Source organism: Denticeps clupeoides, chromosome 10, assembly GCF_900700375.1.
Source record: "Denticeps clupeoides chromosome 10, fDenClu1.1, whole genome shotgun sequence".
NCBI lineage: Eukaryota > Metazoa > Chordata > Actinopteri > Clupeiformes > Denticipitidae > Denticeps > Denticeps clupeoides.
Genome location: NC_041716.1, coordinates 1,435,978 through 1,454,827, shown reverse-complemented (window position 1 = coordinate 1,454,827; position 18,850 = coordinate 1,435,978). Strand labels below are relative to the sequence as shown.

Here is an 18,850-nt window from a genome sequence, read left to right as displayed (position 1 = left end):
TGATCTGCACGACAAGAACTAATGATGAAGGCTCTGTGGATCTCTGTGATTGCTTCATTCCTGCCAGGCCATCAGTTCAGGAAAGTTAATTCCCAACTTGTACAGAGAACTGCAGAGAATGTGAATAAACCCTCCTTAACTGAAGACCAAGTAAGTATTCATTCATGCTGCGCAAAACAACTATTCATGTTAGATCATACAAGAATTCATATATTAAACCACTGGGAGATATGTACTGGTCAGGCATTTATTAATACACAATTGTTTAATTCTCTGAGCTTCTGAAGTGTCATGGTGGGCATCTGGTGATGCTGTGGGGAGGTCGTCACAATAAAGCACTCAGTCATAAGAGTAAGATGACACCAATATGGCCGGTGGACCTTGAGCTGCAAGACGAATGGAGCAAAGAAACGATCGGCTGGAGCTGAACAAGCAGAGCAGCTCCTCGCGGGCTCGTAAATAGCACCGATGCATGAGGAATTCAAGGACTGGAGTGTGTGTGGAGAACCTAAGGAAGACATCATCCAAAAGCAGTCAGATAACCGCTAGGCCACCACTGCCCACCTTTCCCTTTGGAAGCAAGTGGCAGAAACTCTGTTGCCCCTTGACCCTCCAAACCTGTAGATGGCAGGAATGTTCAATTGAAACGGCTACGTACTGTATATAGTCCCTCTAGTTAAAATGTGCATATCACAGGACTCGCGTCTTTGGCGGAGATATGCAATCTGGAAGTGACCTTGTAGTAAAAAAGTGAAAAGTTGGGTCCTTCCATCAGGCTCGTGGCACCAAGTTTGCATGATAGAAAACAGCATTTTGACCAGAAAGACGCTGAACAAGCTGCAACTGTTTTGCTCACGCCCTGCAGCTTTATTTCTGCACTCTTCATGTCTTCCACTGGAGCAGAAAGTGTTGAATGGTGTGTTGTTTGCTCAAGAAAAAGGAATAAAGGGGACATCATCACAGAAACTGAGACAATAGTGAAATAAAATAGCATGAGATGAACAGGGACGAGAACAAAAAAACAGAACAAACGCTGGTCATGATCCACCAACGATCTCTTTTGTCATGTGCCTGCTCTTTATTCTCCTGTACACAGTAAAGCAGGAAGAACTGGTGAGGCAGTAAATCAAGTGCGACCAAAATAACCAAATATAACAATCTATAACATGATATATGGAAATTAATGAAAGGTGCAGGAATACAAGAGGGACAGAGGGACTTCTGCTTTATTAGCTAGTTCAGAAATAGAGCCTAGTATTATTATATTGGTCTGTGTGTGTGATGGACTGTCCAGGGTTGTACCTACCCTGCGTCTGATGATTGCTGGGATAGACTCCAAATTCCACGTGACCCTGACCTTGATTCTTGGCTACGTTTAACCTGCAATAAACCTGAATGAATGGCATAAATAAATGAATTTGCATAAACGGATTTGATTGGCTGGCGTTCGCTCTGCGCTTGAAAAGTTGAACATGATTTAATTTTCTGCCACAAACCAAGTGACGTCACCCCATTCCTAGTGACTGACAGCGCATACGCGTGTAACCACATGATATTAAATATAATATCCTTTGGAAAATGTGTAATTAATTTGCTGACAGTTTGGAATTTCTTCGTTTATTTTTGGAGATGGCTGTGGAACAGTTACTGTATTAGACATGAAATGTTGTGGATGAAGCTCTCTGAATGTTGTGTTCATGTTTCAATATTATATGAAATTTCTCTGTTCAGAAATGGATAACTAAATTGCATGATATATATTTCACACTCTCCACACACTGTAATGTAAATACTGAGATTAATTTTTGTTTTCATGCAGAACCTAGCACATGAATTTTGAATTTTGTGATTTTTCTGATTGAAGCTGATTAATTTTATCGTTTATCGTCCGAAAACTCTTAATCTGAACACGATGATTACAACAGAATGGAAACGATATTTCCATCAAATGAATACATGTCTAGAGTTACATGTCATATTAAGGCATGCTAATGCAGCCATTTCACATTGTGTGTGTGTGTGTGTGTGTGCGTGTGTGTGTGTGTGTGAGGTAATAGAGAAACACATGTCTATATTGCTCTTATTCCAGGAGGAGATGGGGGGAAGAGAGGGAGCCGGAATGAATGAGGGAGGAAAATCCTTCTAGTTCAGTCTTTGAACTGAGCTCTATTACCTGAAATGAAAAGACAGACACACTCACACACTAAACTGCAGATGGAAATAATGAAGTCTCTGTTTTTTGGTGTGCTGAAAGCTGGGGGAGATAGAGGGGATGCTATAGAGGTGCATTACAAACAAATTACATCCAGTGCTCTTCAGCTATAGGGACATCTAAATACATGCTATTAAAGCTCAGTTTCATGGTTGGAATTTCATTTTACATTTACTGATTGTAAGCGACTCACAGTCAGTAGTTACAAGGACAGTCCCCCCTGGACACCCAGGGTTAAGTGTCTTGCCCAGGGACACGCTGGTATAAAGTGGGGTTTATAAATATATACTGGTATAAATAAGGAGCCATGACATTAGAACATAATGGATTTTTAACTACTAGTGAAAGTGAAGTGATTGTGAAGCGCAGCAAACAGCACACTGTGACACAAGGAAATGTGCATTTAACCCATCACCCTGAGTGAGCAGTGGGCAGCCATGACAGGCGCCCAGGGAGCAGTGTGTGCGGACGGTATTTTGCTCAGTGGCACCTCAGTGGCACCTTCGGACCGGCAACCTTCCAACCTTCCGTACCCGCTGGGCCATCACTGCCCCAACAGCTCAGTTGTGTTGGTCGATTGCTGAGTTTGAACGGCACCTGGTGTCCTACAAAACATGGTCGTCTGAGTGGGTGTGGAAAGCAATTTGCTGTCTTAATTTAATTATGGCCACAGCGATGGATCTGTTTGTTCCAGGGTTGGCACTGGAGGTGCAGTGAGGAAAGAGTGAAGGAGAGGATGGGACCGCCTCTGTCTGAGAGACAGACTGTATCTGCCTGGAAGATTAAAAAAATGCCTCAGTGCCCAAACGAGATTATCCAAGAGTTAAGGGTTAAGGGTTAATGTCTCATGCTCTGATTAGAGGCTGTTGACCTGGAGTTGTCAACACTCCCCTCACTAGTAGTAATGCTGCAGTAGTTGGTGCCACCAGAAATGTCAAGTCCTCTGTTCAGTTCCTGTCATTTCTGGCAACTCATCACTCACTCACTCACTTTTCACTCAACCCTACTTCCTGCAGAGGCTGAGGTACGCCCATCCTCACCACCTTCTAGAGGGACTATTGAGAGCATTCTGACCAGCTGTATCACTGTCTGGTTTGGGAACCGCACTGCGTCGGACCACAAATCCCTACACCACAGGACAGGTGAGAAGATCATCGGCGTCTCTCTTCCCTCCATAATTGACATTTACCAAACATGCTGCATCATTGCAATTTATGTAACTTTGTTTAAATGTTACATGTACCACCAGGTTCTGGTGAAGCATTGTTTTCTTTCACTTGCCTGGCAACTTTCTGATTATGGGGCCGCTTCCTTGACCGCATCATTCTGTCACTCTAGAACCGGGTCATTCTGGACCTGTCAGACCACATGACTCAGAGTCCAGTCTTTGCACTGTTTAGGTCCAAAGGTTTGGTTGCAGGCATTGGCCGATTCTTAATGCATTTGTATCGTTTCAGCAACCTCCTTAGTTCTTTTATTTGCTTGATGTAGGCCGATAATTTGACGCTTCTGAAACACAGGCGAGATGATTTAAAAATGCATCAGTGAAGATCTGAAACATACTGATCATAGTAATTGGGCTCCTTGCTATTTGTTCGTTTCAATCCACTGTCTGCAGGGCAGTGCATGCACTGTTGTGCAGCTACAACTGGGGACTACAGCACACATCAGCATTTAAATATCAACACTTACGCTTATTTTATTGTCCAAAATCTCCTCAAATGTACCGAGTGAGATGCATAGTGGATTCTACTGTTCCTTCTGTCAGAAGAAAAGAAAGAAATAAGAACACTATCCCTCCTGGATTACAGTTACTAAAATATTTATGTGAGGATTAACCCCGGCTGTGTTTACAGTGTCACATCAAGACCACACTGGTAATGTAAGTCTGGCAACATGTTGATCAGAAAACAAATCTCACCCTCAACTCTTCATAGAGTAAAATAACATCTCAGAATAGACTTGTGGTAGAACAGATCACCAAAACGGAACATGCGCGAAGGGTCTGAGAACCTCTCGAGAGTGACCAACTTCTCACAGAACAGGAGAGCCTTCAGATGGTCACCAACGGGTCATGAGCTCCAACCAAGAGCTCTACTCAGCTCTTCTACTCAGCTCATCTTATGCTGTGCAGCACACTGAAACACCACCCCACCATGGACACCATCAGTTTGATCATGAGCCCCATCTGGAAAAGTGGATGGAAATGGCCCGATGGCCATCAGTTTGTTTTTGTTCTTTTAAACCCAATGGTGCTGGTGTGAAACCAGAAAAAGTCAAAAAACACCATTTGTTTTTGACAGCAACTGCTTTGGGACTTGATGGAATATTTCAACACAAATTTGATAAAGTGTAACATCTCTGTTTTGTAGAACCCCGCAAATAAATCAAGTGGACTAATTGCTCTGTTGTCGTCCATTACCATGATCTCTGAATGGTTATGTGAATGGTCGGTCAAGCAATCATCATCAATGTGAAGCTAAAAGCAGAAAAAATATATTGCAGCAGGTGTACTCTAAAAGTATTCTCTTTTTAAGGAAAGTAACTGTATTCTAAATACTGTAATCTGGACAGAATACATTTATACATCAATACGTAATACATTTCATGTATGTACCAACCTTGTTTATATAGGATCTATAGGACTTTAAATGTCAACAAAACAAATGACTAAACCCTTATCACCTTTTACTGGAATTGCTACTCAGTGACACCCTGAACCTCCACGTTACATTTCTTTAGTTTGCAAACAGTATGCAGTTTCATTGTTGACTTTGTTACTGTAGTGTGTTTCTTCTGACAGTTCCTTCAGACATATTCTTCTGAGGAACACTGGTTGCACCTCTGTGGACAGTATGTGATTGTGACAGGGACATGTCACCTCACCAAGGCCTGTTTTGGTGCACAACACCATTGGTTTCCCCGTTCTTGTTTATGGGGACGTCCTGCAGTGGCGCATTTTTGCAGCATGCGCAGCATGTTCTGGCCTTGAGGGGTTCAGAATTTGCTCAACGTTTAGATTATTTCGGGGCCCTTGGCACACACAGGCCTAGTCCGAATTAAACAAGCTGAAAGCCTCGAACTTGGTCCATCGCAGGTTTTTCAATAGTGGATGCCGCAATCCAGCTGTGTTTGAGCTCTGCTATCTAAACAGCGCGTGTAGTGTTACGCTGGCAACGTCCGCGCCAGCAGCAGAAAGAACACATCGTGGAAGGCAAACTTCAGCATTTTCAGAAGAGTGCACTACTCAGGCCGATGGCGGGACATTAGGCTTTAATGATGTGTACTGCAGAGTCCCAGCAGAGTATTAAATGTGCTTAAATAATGGAGAATCATGGGGGGTGGAGACAAAGGAGACGCTTTGGGGGGGCAGTAAAATTAGCCGTGGGTCTTTGAGCTAATGCCATTTTTGTGCTCTCCCACGGAACCGAGGATGAATTATTGTCTTGGGTTTCTGAGGATGTGGGCGTGGTCTTGGCAAGGGAGATCAGATGAAGCGTTTTTCTACAAGAGCCTCATTATGACCGTCAGGCCTCCCCCTGCAGGGGATCAATAATTGAAAGGGGGGGGGGGGGGGGGGGGGGGTGTTGCAGAATCACAAGACAGACATGTTACCACACCAAGCAGCAGGATGTCCTGCCCATTAATGCCCCCGAGTCAAATCGTGAAAACAACAAGCAGTTCCACATCATCAGGCCATCACTTTTCATGCGGCGATGTGCAGCACTGTGCAGTCATTGATAAAAAAAAAAAGTTGTGATTAATATTTAATTTAACTGGGTGCATTTACTCTGCACTCTGCCAAGTTCTGGCCTGAGAATAAGATGACTAGGTTTAGGCCAGTCGCACAAAGTGACACAGAGGGGCACAACCATGGCATTTCTTGGAATAAAAGATTAATTTTACTCTCCCTCTCCCTGCTTCCTCAATTTGAAAGCACACAAGCGTTTCATGAAAACGTTTATTCAGAAAAACGTAATTTCACTCTGAGCATGTACCCATCGGCCTGAGGGTAAGACAGCTGGGCTTTAGTCGCCTACACTTGGCGCCAGTCGCACAACCACGTCCCAAAGTGGCACTGATGATGAACAGAGCGGCGCTCATTCTGCAGTCAGAATACAACTGTGGCGTTTCTTGGAATATTCTTATGTTTCTTCAACATAAAGAGCATAGGGAGAGGAAAGGAGACCAGGAGGTGGCTTGAAACTTCACGCGAAAAGTCACTTAATGAGAGGTCAAGGAGCAGATAACACCACCTGGAGCTACAAAATGTGTTGGAGCTCAACAAATGCAGTACTAGGTGACGACGAAGTCTACGTTGCAGGCATGAAATCAACCTGCACGATTGGTCTGGTCTGTCTTCTATACCCACCATGCACTGTGCTGTGCAAGACTTTAGAAGGACAGAACAAATGGAGCATGAAACACGTATGCTGCTCCTGAAGACTGAGAGGTCAGGGGGTGGGCCTGGCTCTCATCCACGCCGCTCAGCTCTGAGCTGGGGAGTGGTGACCTCACTGCTGTGTTATGTAGGTTGTCCTGCTTGACGTAAGGCAGCTTTGGTCTGTGGATGGAAAGTCGGAGCAGGAGAAAGTGTCACCGTTTGTCATCTTCTCAGCACGGGCCTGCTATCGTGCCTGAAACAGACGGCAGACCAACAACGGCCGCAAGATGTCGTTTGGTCCGGGCAGCCCACCACCAAGATTATCGCCCCAGCCTGAGAGATGTACATGCGGGACCAATCACACAGTGACACCGGCTGCCGGGCTCCAGGGGGCCCGTCCCTCAGGGGAAAGATGGAAACATGCTCTTATAAGGCAAACCCCCCATCAGAGCCTTTAAACGGCACGCTGAGAACGATGAGATACGTGGCCGGGACTCCGAAACCGCTGGCAGAGATGCATAGAGATGCACACAGAGATGCGACAGGGCTCCAGGCTCAGGCCAGTTGGGGGCGGAGTCGGGGTGACAGGGGAACAGTCGTTTATTAAATTACGCTAAACGATGGCCCGGCAAGTCTGGAAAGGAAATGACCCTTTGGAAGTGTAGACAGTTTAAAAAAGAAGGAAATGAGCCGTGAAGGAGTGAAGACGGGCTGCTGCTTCTGCTGCTGGTGTGTGTGTGTGTGTGTGTGTGTGTGTGATCCAACTCCTGCCATAAATATCAGCTCACCTCGTGTGTCAAAAGGCTGAAAACTCAAACCACTCTGCAGAGCTCCCATATTTCAGGAGAGAAAAAAAGAAGCTCGGGATAAGCAGCCTCTTACCATCGTTTTTTTTTTTTTAAAGAGACCACAACGTTTCTTCTTGTTATTTTGTGTATAAAGGGTTATTTTTATGATTTAATTTACGAGCGGGTTTTATTTGCCATTGGGCCTAAAGTAAAATGTCCTTATAAAACCTGTGTCGCACATGCGCAGCTTTACGAGGAAAGAACTACAGACAGAAATGACCACGCCATTTTAATTTCAACCGGAGGTCGACAGGAGATGTCTAGTACCTGGAATTCACCAATGCAGTTTTGCCTAAACCAGGCATGATCAGGCTTCCTGCAGCCATATATAACATAGCAGTTCATATATTTAACCAAACAGAACTCTTTATACTGTGTATAATTATATATACTTAGAAAGTAAATCACTGTACTATTGTGATTGAATCCCTCTGTAGCTGAAGAACGTCCTCGATGTCTCATAAAGATCTGCAAGAGCTGCCCGCAGATCATCTGTCCTTATCCTACTTGATCTATCTGCTGCCTTCGGCCTTCAACACAGTTAATCATGAAATTCTTCTCACCACACTCTCAGATTTAGGAGATACAGGAACCGTACTAAATTGGTTCACGTCTTATCTTCACGACAGGTCTTTCAAGGTATCATGGGGAGGTGAGACATCTGTCCTCTCTAGGGTAACCACAGGGGTTCCACAAGGCTCTGTCCTTGGCCCCCTTGTATTCTCAATATACACTCGCTCAATTGGTCACATCATCCAATCACATGGCTTCTCTTATCACTCTTACGCTGATGACACCCAGCTCTATTTGTCTTTCCCACCAGAAGATGCCACTATAGCAACATATCGGCATGGAGGTCTGAGCGACACCTCCAACTCAACCTATCCAAAACGGGCTGAGTTCAAATCCTTGATGCTGCACCCTCCTATATCAATACAATACTACCTAGCTACACTCCTGCAAATGAAATGAGACTGAAAATTCCCTCTTCACGGGGTCTCCAATTCCAATCAACTCTATTCTCCTTTGTTGTCCCTGGCCGGTGGAAACACCTGCCCGGACTAGCCGAGACTACTACCACCTTTAAGAAGCAGGTGAAAACCCACTTGTTCAAAAAGTATTTCAGACGAATCTAACACACACACATACACACACACTGCACAAAATAATATATATATATATATATATATAAAATAAAATTTTCTTTTGTCTAGCACTTAACAATCCCCGAGCATGCTTTTTTCTGACAAGTTCAGCCTTATCAGGGCTCTTAGTTTTTGTAAACTCAAAATCTATAGAAATCGAACGAGAATTGCTGGTGTCTTCCTCCTGTAAGTCGCTTTGGATAAAAGCATCTGCAAAATAAAGTAAAGTAAAGATCAGTGGCAAGCAGCATCTGAACTTGAAGTCTCTCTGGATCCATTCTCTGACAAATACAGATCCAGACACAGGGCTGAACGTGAAGTAAACACATTAATAAACACAGTAATACTGCGGGGCTTCATCACCGCTGGACTGGACGTTCCAGGTTCCCTCCTTCTGGAAGATTCCCATTCTGTTTACCCAACATGCAAATACATTCATAGGAGGACAGAACTCACATCTGAAGCTTTTCTCACCATCTTGCCTCAGACACAAGATGTTAATGCAGCTCATCTGCTGCTCAGGAGCTTTCGTTTAGTTTGATCATCACAAATTGACACTTTTGTCCAAATGCGTTTGGGGGCATGTTCCATTGCTCTCATCAGAACAAGACTTTCAATTAAAACTATACACTTTCTCTATTTTTGGGGTCCCCCTCCAGATAGAATTCTTACGATATCTCAAGCCAAGGTGGTAGCTTTCGCCTCATTAATGGCCAGAAGACTTATTCTTCTGCTGTGGAAATCAGACAAGCCCCCCTCTTTCAATGGTTGGATTAAGGAAATGCTCTCCATGTTGCAGTTGGAAAAACTGCGTGCAGTCAAGCTAATCGTCAGGAAAAGTTCAAGGAGATATGGTCACCATTTATTGATCATGTTAAATCATCAAAGTAAAATACTATTGCACTGAGAGGAGAGGAGACTGCTCCCCCCCCTCCCTTTTTTTTAATTTTATTTTTCTTCTATTTGCTGTTTGACGGGTGGGGCTGAAGGTGGTGGGTGCTGTTATTTGTTTGTTGTTGACAAATCACAAATAAAACATTAAAAAAAAAAAAAAAAACAACTATGCACTTTTCTTTGCAACAGACACAGGTTCAAGCCAACCATACACTGAATTACCTTCTTACAGAGGAAATGGACAGATTCAGATTAAATGTGTGCCTCATACATTGACTTGTATATTCGAGTTTTGATCTACGTGCTGTGCTCAGCGCTGCTGATAACGGGGTGAAAGGTTATAAAAATTTCAGGGGCCCACAGCTGGACAGAAGCTTTTATTAGGAAGTAGGCTAAAGGGGCGTCCCTGGCTGCACGTATTAAAAAAAAAAAAAAAAAAAAAAAAAAAAAAAAAGAACCACATTAAAAGTTAATGCGTTCAAGCGACCCCACTGAGCAGCTGTGATCAGAGATTTTCGGCTCTTATCAGACGTTTTCAGGCCCATTTGCTGAAGGTTACGTGCTCTTAGCTGCATTAATGTATAATCTGACATCTGGTGAGAACACGAGGAGACCCGAGTAGCCGGAACGCGGCGCTCTCATTACAGCCCGGCACACGTTAGAAGTTCTTATCTCGGGGAACCGTTACAGCAGAGCGGCCTGTGTGGCATGACTGATGTTCCCGCATCGGCCGGGGGCTCTGACGCCATCTAGTGAGGAACTCTTGGAAAAGATTAATCATGAAACTTTGTTTAATTTTTACATCTCCCTCGCACCAAAGCATCAGATAACAGGACATTTCAACATTGAAATGTTAGAAAATGTTCCATAAAGGCTTGTGAAAAAAGGAAATGGTCTAAAGGCAGAAAACATGTGGAGGCCAAACAGCAAAGAAACCCTCCTTCACCTTTTAATGATGAACAACTACAGAATCTCAAGCACCTCGTATAATGGGCTTCACTACCATTTACTGTGAAGTGAAATTCATCATCATGTACTGCAAAAACATGCCGGAAGGAGAAAATAAGAGGAAATGTACAGTTATTATAGCATCTTTCTGTATGCGTCCAACTCTGTCTTACACTCTACAACAACAAAGAGTCATAATTTTGGATTTCTTTTAATAGTCAGGGTGCCGCATGAGAATAAATAGAATTTATAGAACCAGAGTAACAGAGACAGACCCCTTTTCCCCCCCGAACATGTGACTTGAAATGCATGGTTAAAATAAAGGTATAATAAGCCTTTTAATATATTATTTTAATATAACCACCACATATAAAACAACGCTGTGCTTCTTTCGAGCGCTGGAATGTCAAGGTGTCAGAAACCACGCAGAGGATCGGCGGCGGGAGGGGAGGAGGGAAACCGACGTCTTCTGTCTGTAGAACGTGGACTGTCGGCTGTGTGAGGGGTACCGTGAAGCTACCTGTGCAGCGGTCAGATCTGCTCAGTGGTGAGGGGGCCGCCGCTCTGGATGTTCTTCATGACCGACTGGACCACCTCCGAAGTGGTGCCCTGCCCCCCGATGTCAGCGGTGTGCAACTACACCAGAGAGAAACGGGCAGAAATGACAACAGCTCAACTGCACGGCAATCTTCAATAGAAATAAGGACTCTTACTCTCGTCTCATTCATGGTGGTCAGGACCGCGCCTCGGATCATGTTTGCATAATCATGGAGCCTGGAAGAAGGAAATGACAACACAAGGTTAAAAAAAAAAGCTACTATTAGTAGTGTAATAATTGGGATAAGGACCTCTGTGGTCACCTGAGATGGTCCAGCATGAGGCAGCTGGCGAGCAGCATGGCTGTGGGGTTGGCGATGTTCTTATCAGCAATGCTCTTCCCGGTGTTCCTGGTAGCCTGGGAAAAGGAGGAGTAGTAGTTCTCACACTCGGTAGCATCTCCAAGACGAGTCCAGGACGGGCACTATTGCTGTACTCACCGTCTCAAACACGGCATAGTTGGTGCCGTAGTTCGCCCCAGGGACTAAACCGGGTCCACCAACCAGTCCAGCGCAGACATTGCTCACCACATTCCCATACAGGTTGGGCATCACCATAACATCAAACTGGTGTGGCTTCGAAACAAGCTTTTTTTTTTTTTTTTTTTTTTTTAAAAACAGGACAGTTTTAAAGGCTGTTCTCTCTATGTCTAGTAACCATGAACGGTCTCGGCTCGGGTACCTGCATAGTCGTGTTGTCGACGATCATGCTGTCGAACTGGATATCAGGATATCCGGAGGCCACTTCTTTACAGCACTGCAGGAACAGGCCGTCTGCCAGCTTCCTGTAGGTCCGGGAAAACACCATCAGCAACTGAAGCAACCAGTTTTACTATAAACAGAAGATGGTATTTAGCTGATGTTTTATTCAGCCATGTATTGGAATTCAACTAATGGTCCCCTGATATGAAAATGTGAGATGATTTAACATTAATACGAGTTCCCTTAGCCTGTCTATGGTCCTACAGTGGCTAGAAATGGCGATATGTATAAAGAGCTTCACCGTTCAGAGAGTGGCAGCTCAGACGGTTGGATCTGGAATTTGTCGCCTTATATCATCGTGAAGGGATTTATTTTTTCTGGAAAAACGCCGACACGACTTCCTATCTGCATCAAACGTTGTGGTTGGTGAATGGTGTTGATGATCAACTTCTATAGGCCGCTCTCCTCCTCATTAGCATTTAAAGCTACAGACGGTGAAACTACGCGTCCTGGGAAATCTCATTGTGGGACCGGATCAAAGTGGCTGAATTTCAGAAAGAGACTTCCGATACAGTATTAGAAGACCAACAGTAAAAGCAAAAAATGGGCCGTTAAAAAATACATATATATACTTTTTACTTTTTTATTGTAAAACATCAGTTTTTCGGTTATGAGGTCAGTCATTTCATGAAATTTCACACTTTATGCTGCAGTATGTGAAAGTGTGTCGTCCTGCACCAAACCAAGTACACGAGGGGAAAACAGGCTTGGACGAGTAAGCGGAAATACGGGAAATGCACCTAACTGCGCGCAGCCGGGGCTCCGGGAACAGGCTTGTCGTACAGGAGACGGGTCTCGGCGGTTTCAGCAGGACTCACATGATGTTGGCCTTGTGGACGGCCGTGACCCTGCGGCGGCCCTTCTCCCGCGCCAGCCTGAAGGCGTAGTCAGCGATTCGGAGGGAGTTGTACCTCGTTATGATCTTCAGGCTCTCCACCACTCCGGAGACACTCTGACAAGAGGGAGGGCAGGAGGTTAGAGGGGACCGGGGACGGGCAGGCGAGGCGGACAGCGAGCGCGGCGCCAACCTCGTGTTCCAGACTGCTGTACTCGCCCTCGGTGTTCTCTCGGATGATGATGATGTCGATGTTCTTGTGGCGCGTCTGCACGCCGGGGAGGGACTGACAGTGCATCATGTTGGCAAAGAGGTCCAGACTTGTGCTGAAACAGAGGAAGTCCACGTCACCTTCCATTTTCGTGCCTCGGTTGTGCAGCCACAGAGGTATAAAAAGCACATTTTCTTGGGATCTCATTTTTGGAAACACCTGCAGCTGGGAGAATTACATCAGAATGCGGAGACGACTGCCAGATTCAGAAATCTTACCGTAAAAGGTTGTTCCTGGATTTATGAGATGGCGGCATATTATGGTTGGTCTCTATGTTGCCTGCAGACAGCGCAGAGTAAACGCTGCATTAAAGAGCATGAACCGGGGCCGTACCCACAGGCAGCGTAGCACGCGCCGTCACCATTCTAAAATGGACTGACCTTTTAGCGCGACCCCGTTGCGGCGGATGGCGGTGATGGCGTTGTGGATGTCATCCTCGGTGGCCACAGAGGAGTTCACGTTCACCACTTCAAAGTCAACAGGGACACAGCTGAACCTTCAGAGTGGAAAAGACAGAAATGAGGAGCTGCTTGTGGCCATGGTTCCGAATATGAGACGCAGTCACCAACAGAACAAACCAAGCACTTCACCAAGGAGCTTACTTTCAGCTAACTGAAGTAAGACATTACATTTGCAGCATTTATCAGACACCCTTATCCAGAGCGACTTACAATCAGTAGTTACAGGGACAGTCCCCCTCCTGGAGACACTCAGGGTTAAGTGTCTTGTTCAGGGACACAATGGTATTAAGTGGGATTTGAACCTGGGTCTCCTGGTTCATAGGCGAGTGCGTTACCCGCTAGGCTACTACCACCCCAGAACTGAGTGAAATACTCCTTGATATCAATAGACACTTCTCAGTTATGGATATTGTTATTTACTATTTTCCTTTTTGCTCATAATTTTAATGAAATAAGTAATAGTCCCCTTTTGATATTACTAATAATGTATGAGAAAAAAAAAAAAAAAAAAAAAAAACACCATTTTCATTAGTTTAATATTTATTACCCCAAAATTTAGACAATAACAGGGATAGTCAGTACTGACAATGTCAGTAGTGGGCGTTTCCACCATTTTTCACAATGACCGCTTGACAGCGACGTCTCGCGCTCCTCACCAGCCTCAAGATGTTGTTCCACTCTTCCACAAGAGCTACACGCAGTTCAGCCAGGTCACGTGGGGGTGGGGTACGATCATCCAGTCTCTGCTTCAACTGGTCCCAGGCAAGCTCTATGGGGTTCAGGTCAGGGGACATTGATGGCACTCCAACTTGCTGAAGTTGAGTTGTGACAATCCTGCCACGATGTGGTGGAGCATTATCATCCATGAACAGAAAGTTGGGGGTGTACTGCTGGAATGGGGGGATGAAGATGGGTTCTATGATGTCTCTGAGGTAAGAACATGCAGTGACTGAGCCATGTACAATAACCAAATCTGTTTTGCGCTGACTGGTGCCCAGACTGTAGCACCTCCTCCACCAAAGCAAACTCTGGGGACCACGCTGACCTCAGTGTATCGGTCACCTCACCTTCTTCAGCATCATTGATGTGATGTTCATGGTGGTGTCTTGGTGTCAGTTGAGTTACCTGCAACAGTCGTCTGGCATTCAAGCCAAAGCAGTGGAGTCGGTTGCGAACGGTTTGTCTGGAAACCCTGGTACCCCTCGCATCTCGTAATCGGGCCTGTAGCTGTGTGGGAGTTGCATAACGATGTCTAAGTGCGTAGGTCCTTAGGTTCTGGTCACCATTGCGGTCGGTCACTCGTGGGGCTCCACTCCTGGGTCTGTCATGAACTTTGCCAGTAGTTCTGTGTCTTGATGCAAGTCAGCTGATGACACTGAGACCATCAAATTCACGAGCAACATCTGACTTCCTGCCACCGACCCGAAGTTGAGTTAGACTACTGCACTAAATCAACCATTTATCAAAATCTTCAAGGAGAGAGGTTCAAGTGTTGTGGAGAAGGCTTTGAGGTTCCCACGAAAGCGCCAGGACCTTCTCCTAAAGATGATCGGGGTGCCACCAGTGCAGAGCTTGCTCAGGAATGGCAGCAGGCAGGTGTGAGGGCGTCTTCATGCAAAGTGAGGTGAAGACTTTTGAAGGATGGCCTGGTGTTAAAAAGGGCAGCAAAGAAGCCACTTTTACTCCAAGAAAAACATCAAGGACAGACTGATATTCTGCAAAAAGTACAGGGACGTGACTGCTGAGGTCTGAGGTAGAGCAATTTTCTCTGTTGAAGCCCCTTTCCGATTGTTTGGGGCATCTGGAAAAATGACTGTCCGGAGAAGAAAAGGTGACAGCTACCATCGGTCCTGTCTCGTGCCAACACAACACAGCCATGAACAAAGAATAGTACCAAAACATCCTCCAACAGCAATTCCTCCCAACCGTCCAAGAACAGTTTGGTGAAAAGTGATGCCTTTTCCCGCATGATGGAGCACCGTGCCATAGGGCCAAAGCAAGAACTAAGTGGCTCTGGGAACAAAACCTTGAAATTTTGGGTCCATGACCTGGAAACTCCCTGGAACTTAATCCAATTGAGAATTTGTGGTCAATCCGCAAAAGGCGGGTGGACAAACAAAAACCCACAAATTTGCAGAGATCTTGGGGAAAAAAAAACAAAAAACAAAAAAATGGCCAACACGGCAAATATTGACTCTTTTCATAAACTTGATGTAATTGTGAAAAAAAGCCTTTATAAAACCTATAAAAACCTACACCACAGAAACAACTGACGATTTAAAATTTTTTTAAATTATTTTAATAAACTGATCTGTCGATTGTTTTTGATTAATCGGAGAATTGGATTTAAAAAATAAAAGCATTCAATTCCAACCCTTTTCTCAAAAAAACATGTTGCTCCTTGAGCTGTTTTAACACCAAATATACTTTTTTTTTTTTAAAACAGCCACCTGAGTTGCCAGAACAATAAATAATAAAACATAAAAAAAAGAGAAAATTTAACATGATTTGTTTGAATGTCAGAATTGTTCTCTACACTGCAGATGCACACATTCACAAACTCTCACACTTACTCTCTCTCACTCCCTTTGTTCAGACATGTTGCATTGCAGGCCAGACGTCTGCTAAAACAGACCCCGCGTGATGCCTGCGCCACAGCCCACGTACCGAGTGTTGTGTTGATCACAGGTAACAGGCGTTAGAAATGCTTCTTTTTATAAAAAAACATATTTAGCGTAAAACCACGCCTTAAAACAATGGCCCATATGGCCTTGTATCTTTTCTCTACCTCCGCTCTTTTTTTTTTTTTTTTTATTTTGTATTTTTGCTCCGCCCTGTCAATAAGGCGCTGAACTCTGCAGGCATCAGTGCACGAGAGAGACCGAGTATGTTCGCCGCACTCAACAAAACTTTTTTTTTTAATATATAATCAATGTCTCCGCGTCGCACAACACAACGAACCGATTATGAAATTCGTTGCCGACTCTTTTAGCAATCAATTTAATCGATGCGTTGTTGCAGCCATACAACTGACAAAAAGAGCTAAAAACACTGAAAAAGCAAACTTTGTGAAAACCAGTATTTGGGTAAATTCTCAAACCTTTTTTCTATCAAGGAAAATGTAATAATAATCGTTATCATTTTATCACCCAAGCAGAGGATCTAACACACCGGTTAACATACAGGTTAACATACCTGAAGAGCTCCCGCACGTGATTGAGCAGCTCGGGTCCAATCCCATCTCCCGGGATCAGTGTGACCGTGTGTCTGCCGCCGTATTTGGCAGGGGGAGGCTGTGGAGAGGAATTCTGCTTATGAAGGACAGGCGAGGACTCTGTATGTGCGGGTTCGGTGCGGTACTTACGATGATTCGCCCCTGGTTTTTTTTTCCGTTGTTGCAGGATCACAGATGGAAGGAGAGAAGCAAAATCAGCCGTTGAGAAAGAGAGCAATGACGGATCAGGCCACAGTCACTACTCCCGTCCCGTCCCCCCCGCAGACTCTACAAAGGGACTGATTGGAGGCGGAAAACTGTGGACATGGGTGGAAGTCTGGAATTCCTAATGGTGCTCAAACAAGATCTTGGCACCGGATTGATCCAGCTTACTTTCACCCATGGACAGGAGCTATCCGTTTAAACCCGACCCGCACCACCAGTACAGAACAGCACCGAAGACGTCCCACCAAGGCTAGAACACACACTTATTTTTGTCCCGTCACACTGGCCGCAGTTCTCTTGGCAGGTTCGTGACGTGGCTGTTTAAAGGTTTCTATAAAAATGTCTTAAGTGATCTGCAAGCCTGTGAGTCTGGACCCCTCGGATCCGGTTATCATTTCTCCAGCCACATTCATTCTCGCACTTACGACAAAGGTAGATTTCTCTCTGCGGCAGCTGGCAGCAGCAGCCCAAACCTGGGAGGGACACGGCACAAACATAATTTTAAAAAGAGGCAGCTGACTGTTAGCCGACGTTAGCCACCGGCTAACTGACCTTGAGCTAAACATTGCATAAACCATCTAGACTGGTATCGTATTAAAGCTACACGGTTACTAATATAACAGTAGCATGAAGCATCGAGCCGCCGGTTACTTTGGCCGGATTTCCCGAACGCCCGAGGCCCAGGACGGGCCTGAAGACCTTGGGGAGAGAAAGCGCCGCGCTGGAGGCCGCCATCTTGGTACGGGGGTTCTACTTCCGGCCAGAGCTGACGACGCAGCTCGCTGCTGCACGGTTTAAAAATCTAACAAACGCACTCACAACAGCTACTTTTTCACGCCTAAAGGGGGAAATGCTCCGTGTTTCTGCTTTCACTTTAATTCCAGTGCGCTTCAGAGTCGAACGTTTTGCGATTGAATCTGTTGCAGGGAAAAGATGTGGGGGGAAAAAATAGAAATATGACTGGAAAGGATAAGATTTTCACTTAGGGGTTCCCTTAAGACATTTAAAAAGATTTGGGGTCCTTTTCTCGATCTGGTCAAGAGTAAGAGTTTCCCTTCTGTTCCTGGGTGATACAGTTCATGTCTGGGTGGAGGTTTTCATTTTTATTTAGTTGATTGTGGGGGCGATTATATGCTGTCGTGTGTGTGTGTGTGTGTGTATATATATATATATATTTTTGGGGGGGGGGTCTAGATTGGGGGATTGTTTGAGCTGTTTTCTTTTGTAACCTCTTGAGAATATTGTTATTGCTCATGCTCTAATTCAAATAAACAAAGTTTTTAAAAAAACTATATAGAAATATGTACACGCATGCAAACACCAGTTTCTGTCTATCCACGTTGTGTTGGGGCTCACAGATGCAGGATTTTAAAACCCGTTTGTGAACCTGCGTGCAATCTACGTTTTTATCGAAGACATTTTTTGTTCCGTTCTGACGTTAGAGTCTGTTCACTCCGATGACTTAAAATGATAATACTTTTACTTCTGATACGCGGGCATGTTTGAATGAACTTCCCCTTGAGGTCAGAACAGCTCAGTCGATGAGCACTTTCAAACGGCAGCAATATTTAGATGAACTTGTAACCTTCTTATTGTCTGACTTGTGTATAGAAACTACAGCAGAGTGAATAAAAAGATTGTATTCATAGTTGGGGGTCCTAGTGAACCAGAACTGATCACTTCATCCATGGTAACATGGAAGCACGTTGTAAATCGCTCTGGGTGAGGGCGTCTGCCAAATGCCTTAAATGTACATTTATGGTAGTAGCCCAGCGGGTAACAGAAGACCACGAAGTCCCAGGTTTGAACCCCTCTTACTACCATCGTGTCCCTGAGCAGGACACATAACCCTGAGTGTCTCCAGGGGGACTGTCCCTTATGACTGAAATGTAATTTAAATGTAAGGTAAACAGGTTTTTTTTGTATTTCTGTAGTTTATTTTGTATATTGCACGGGCTTGACGTATTCGTCCATCCGGATATACTGCCAGGCGTCTTTTGCTTACGTCACACGCGTGTCGGGGGAGGGGCCCGCATGCACGCCCCGCCCCGGCGC

General features: G+C 44.9%; 1 protein-coding gene across 1 annotated transcript; it reads right to left on the bottom strand.

Moving 5' to 3' along the window:
• Positions 1 to 10,256: 10,256 nt before the first annotated feature.
• Positions 10,257 to 17,554, bottom strand: idh3g (isocitrate dehydrogenase (NAD(+)) 3 non-catalytic subunit gamma). Its single transcript, XM_028994653.1, has 13 exons — positions 17,447 to 17,554; positions 17,221 to 17,268; positions 16,721 to 16,732; positions 16,552 to 16,649; positions 13,276 to 13,391; positions 13,114 to 13,174; positions 12,818 to 12,950; positions 12,608 to 12,741; positions 11,710 to 11,812; positions 11,469 to 11,615; positions 11,292 to 11,386; positions 11,145 to 11,205; positions 10,257 to 11,067 (listed from the first exon to the last, which is right to left on the bottom strand). The coding sequence occupies exons 1-13, from the start codon at positions 17,528 to 17,530 to the stop codon at positions 10,963 to 10,965; spliced, it is 1,197 nt and encodes a 398-aa protein (XP_028850486.1). The 5' UTR covers positions 17,531 to 17,554; the 3' UTR covers positions 10,257 to 10,962.
• Between the last annotated feature and the right edge of the window lie 1,296 nt (positions 17,555 to 18,850).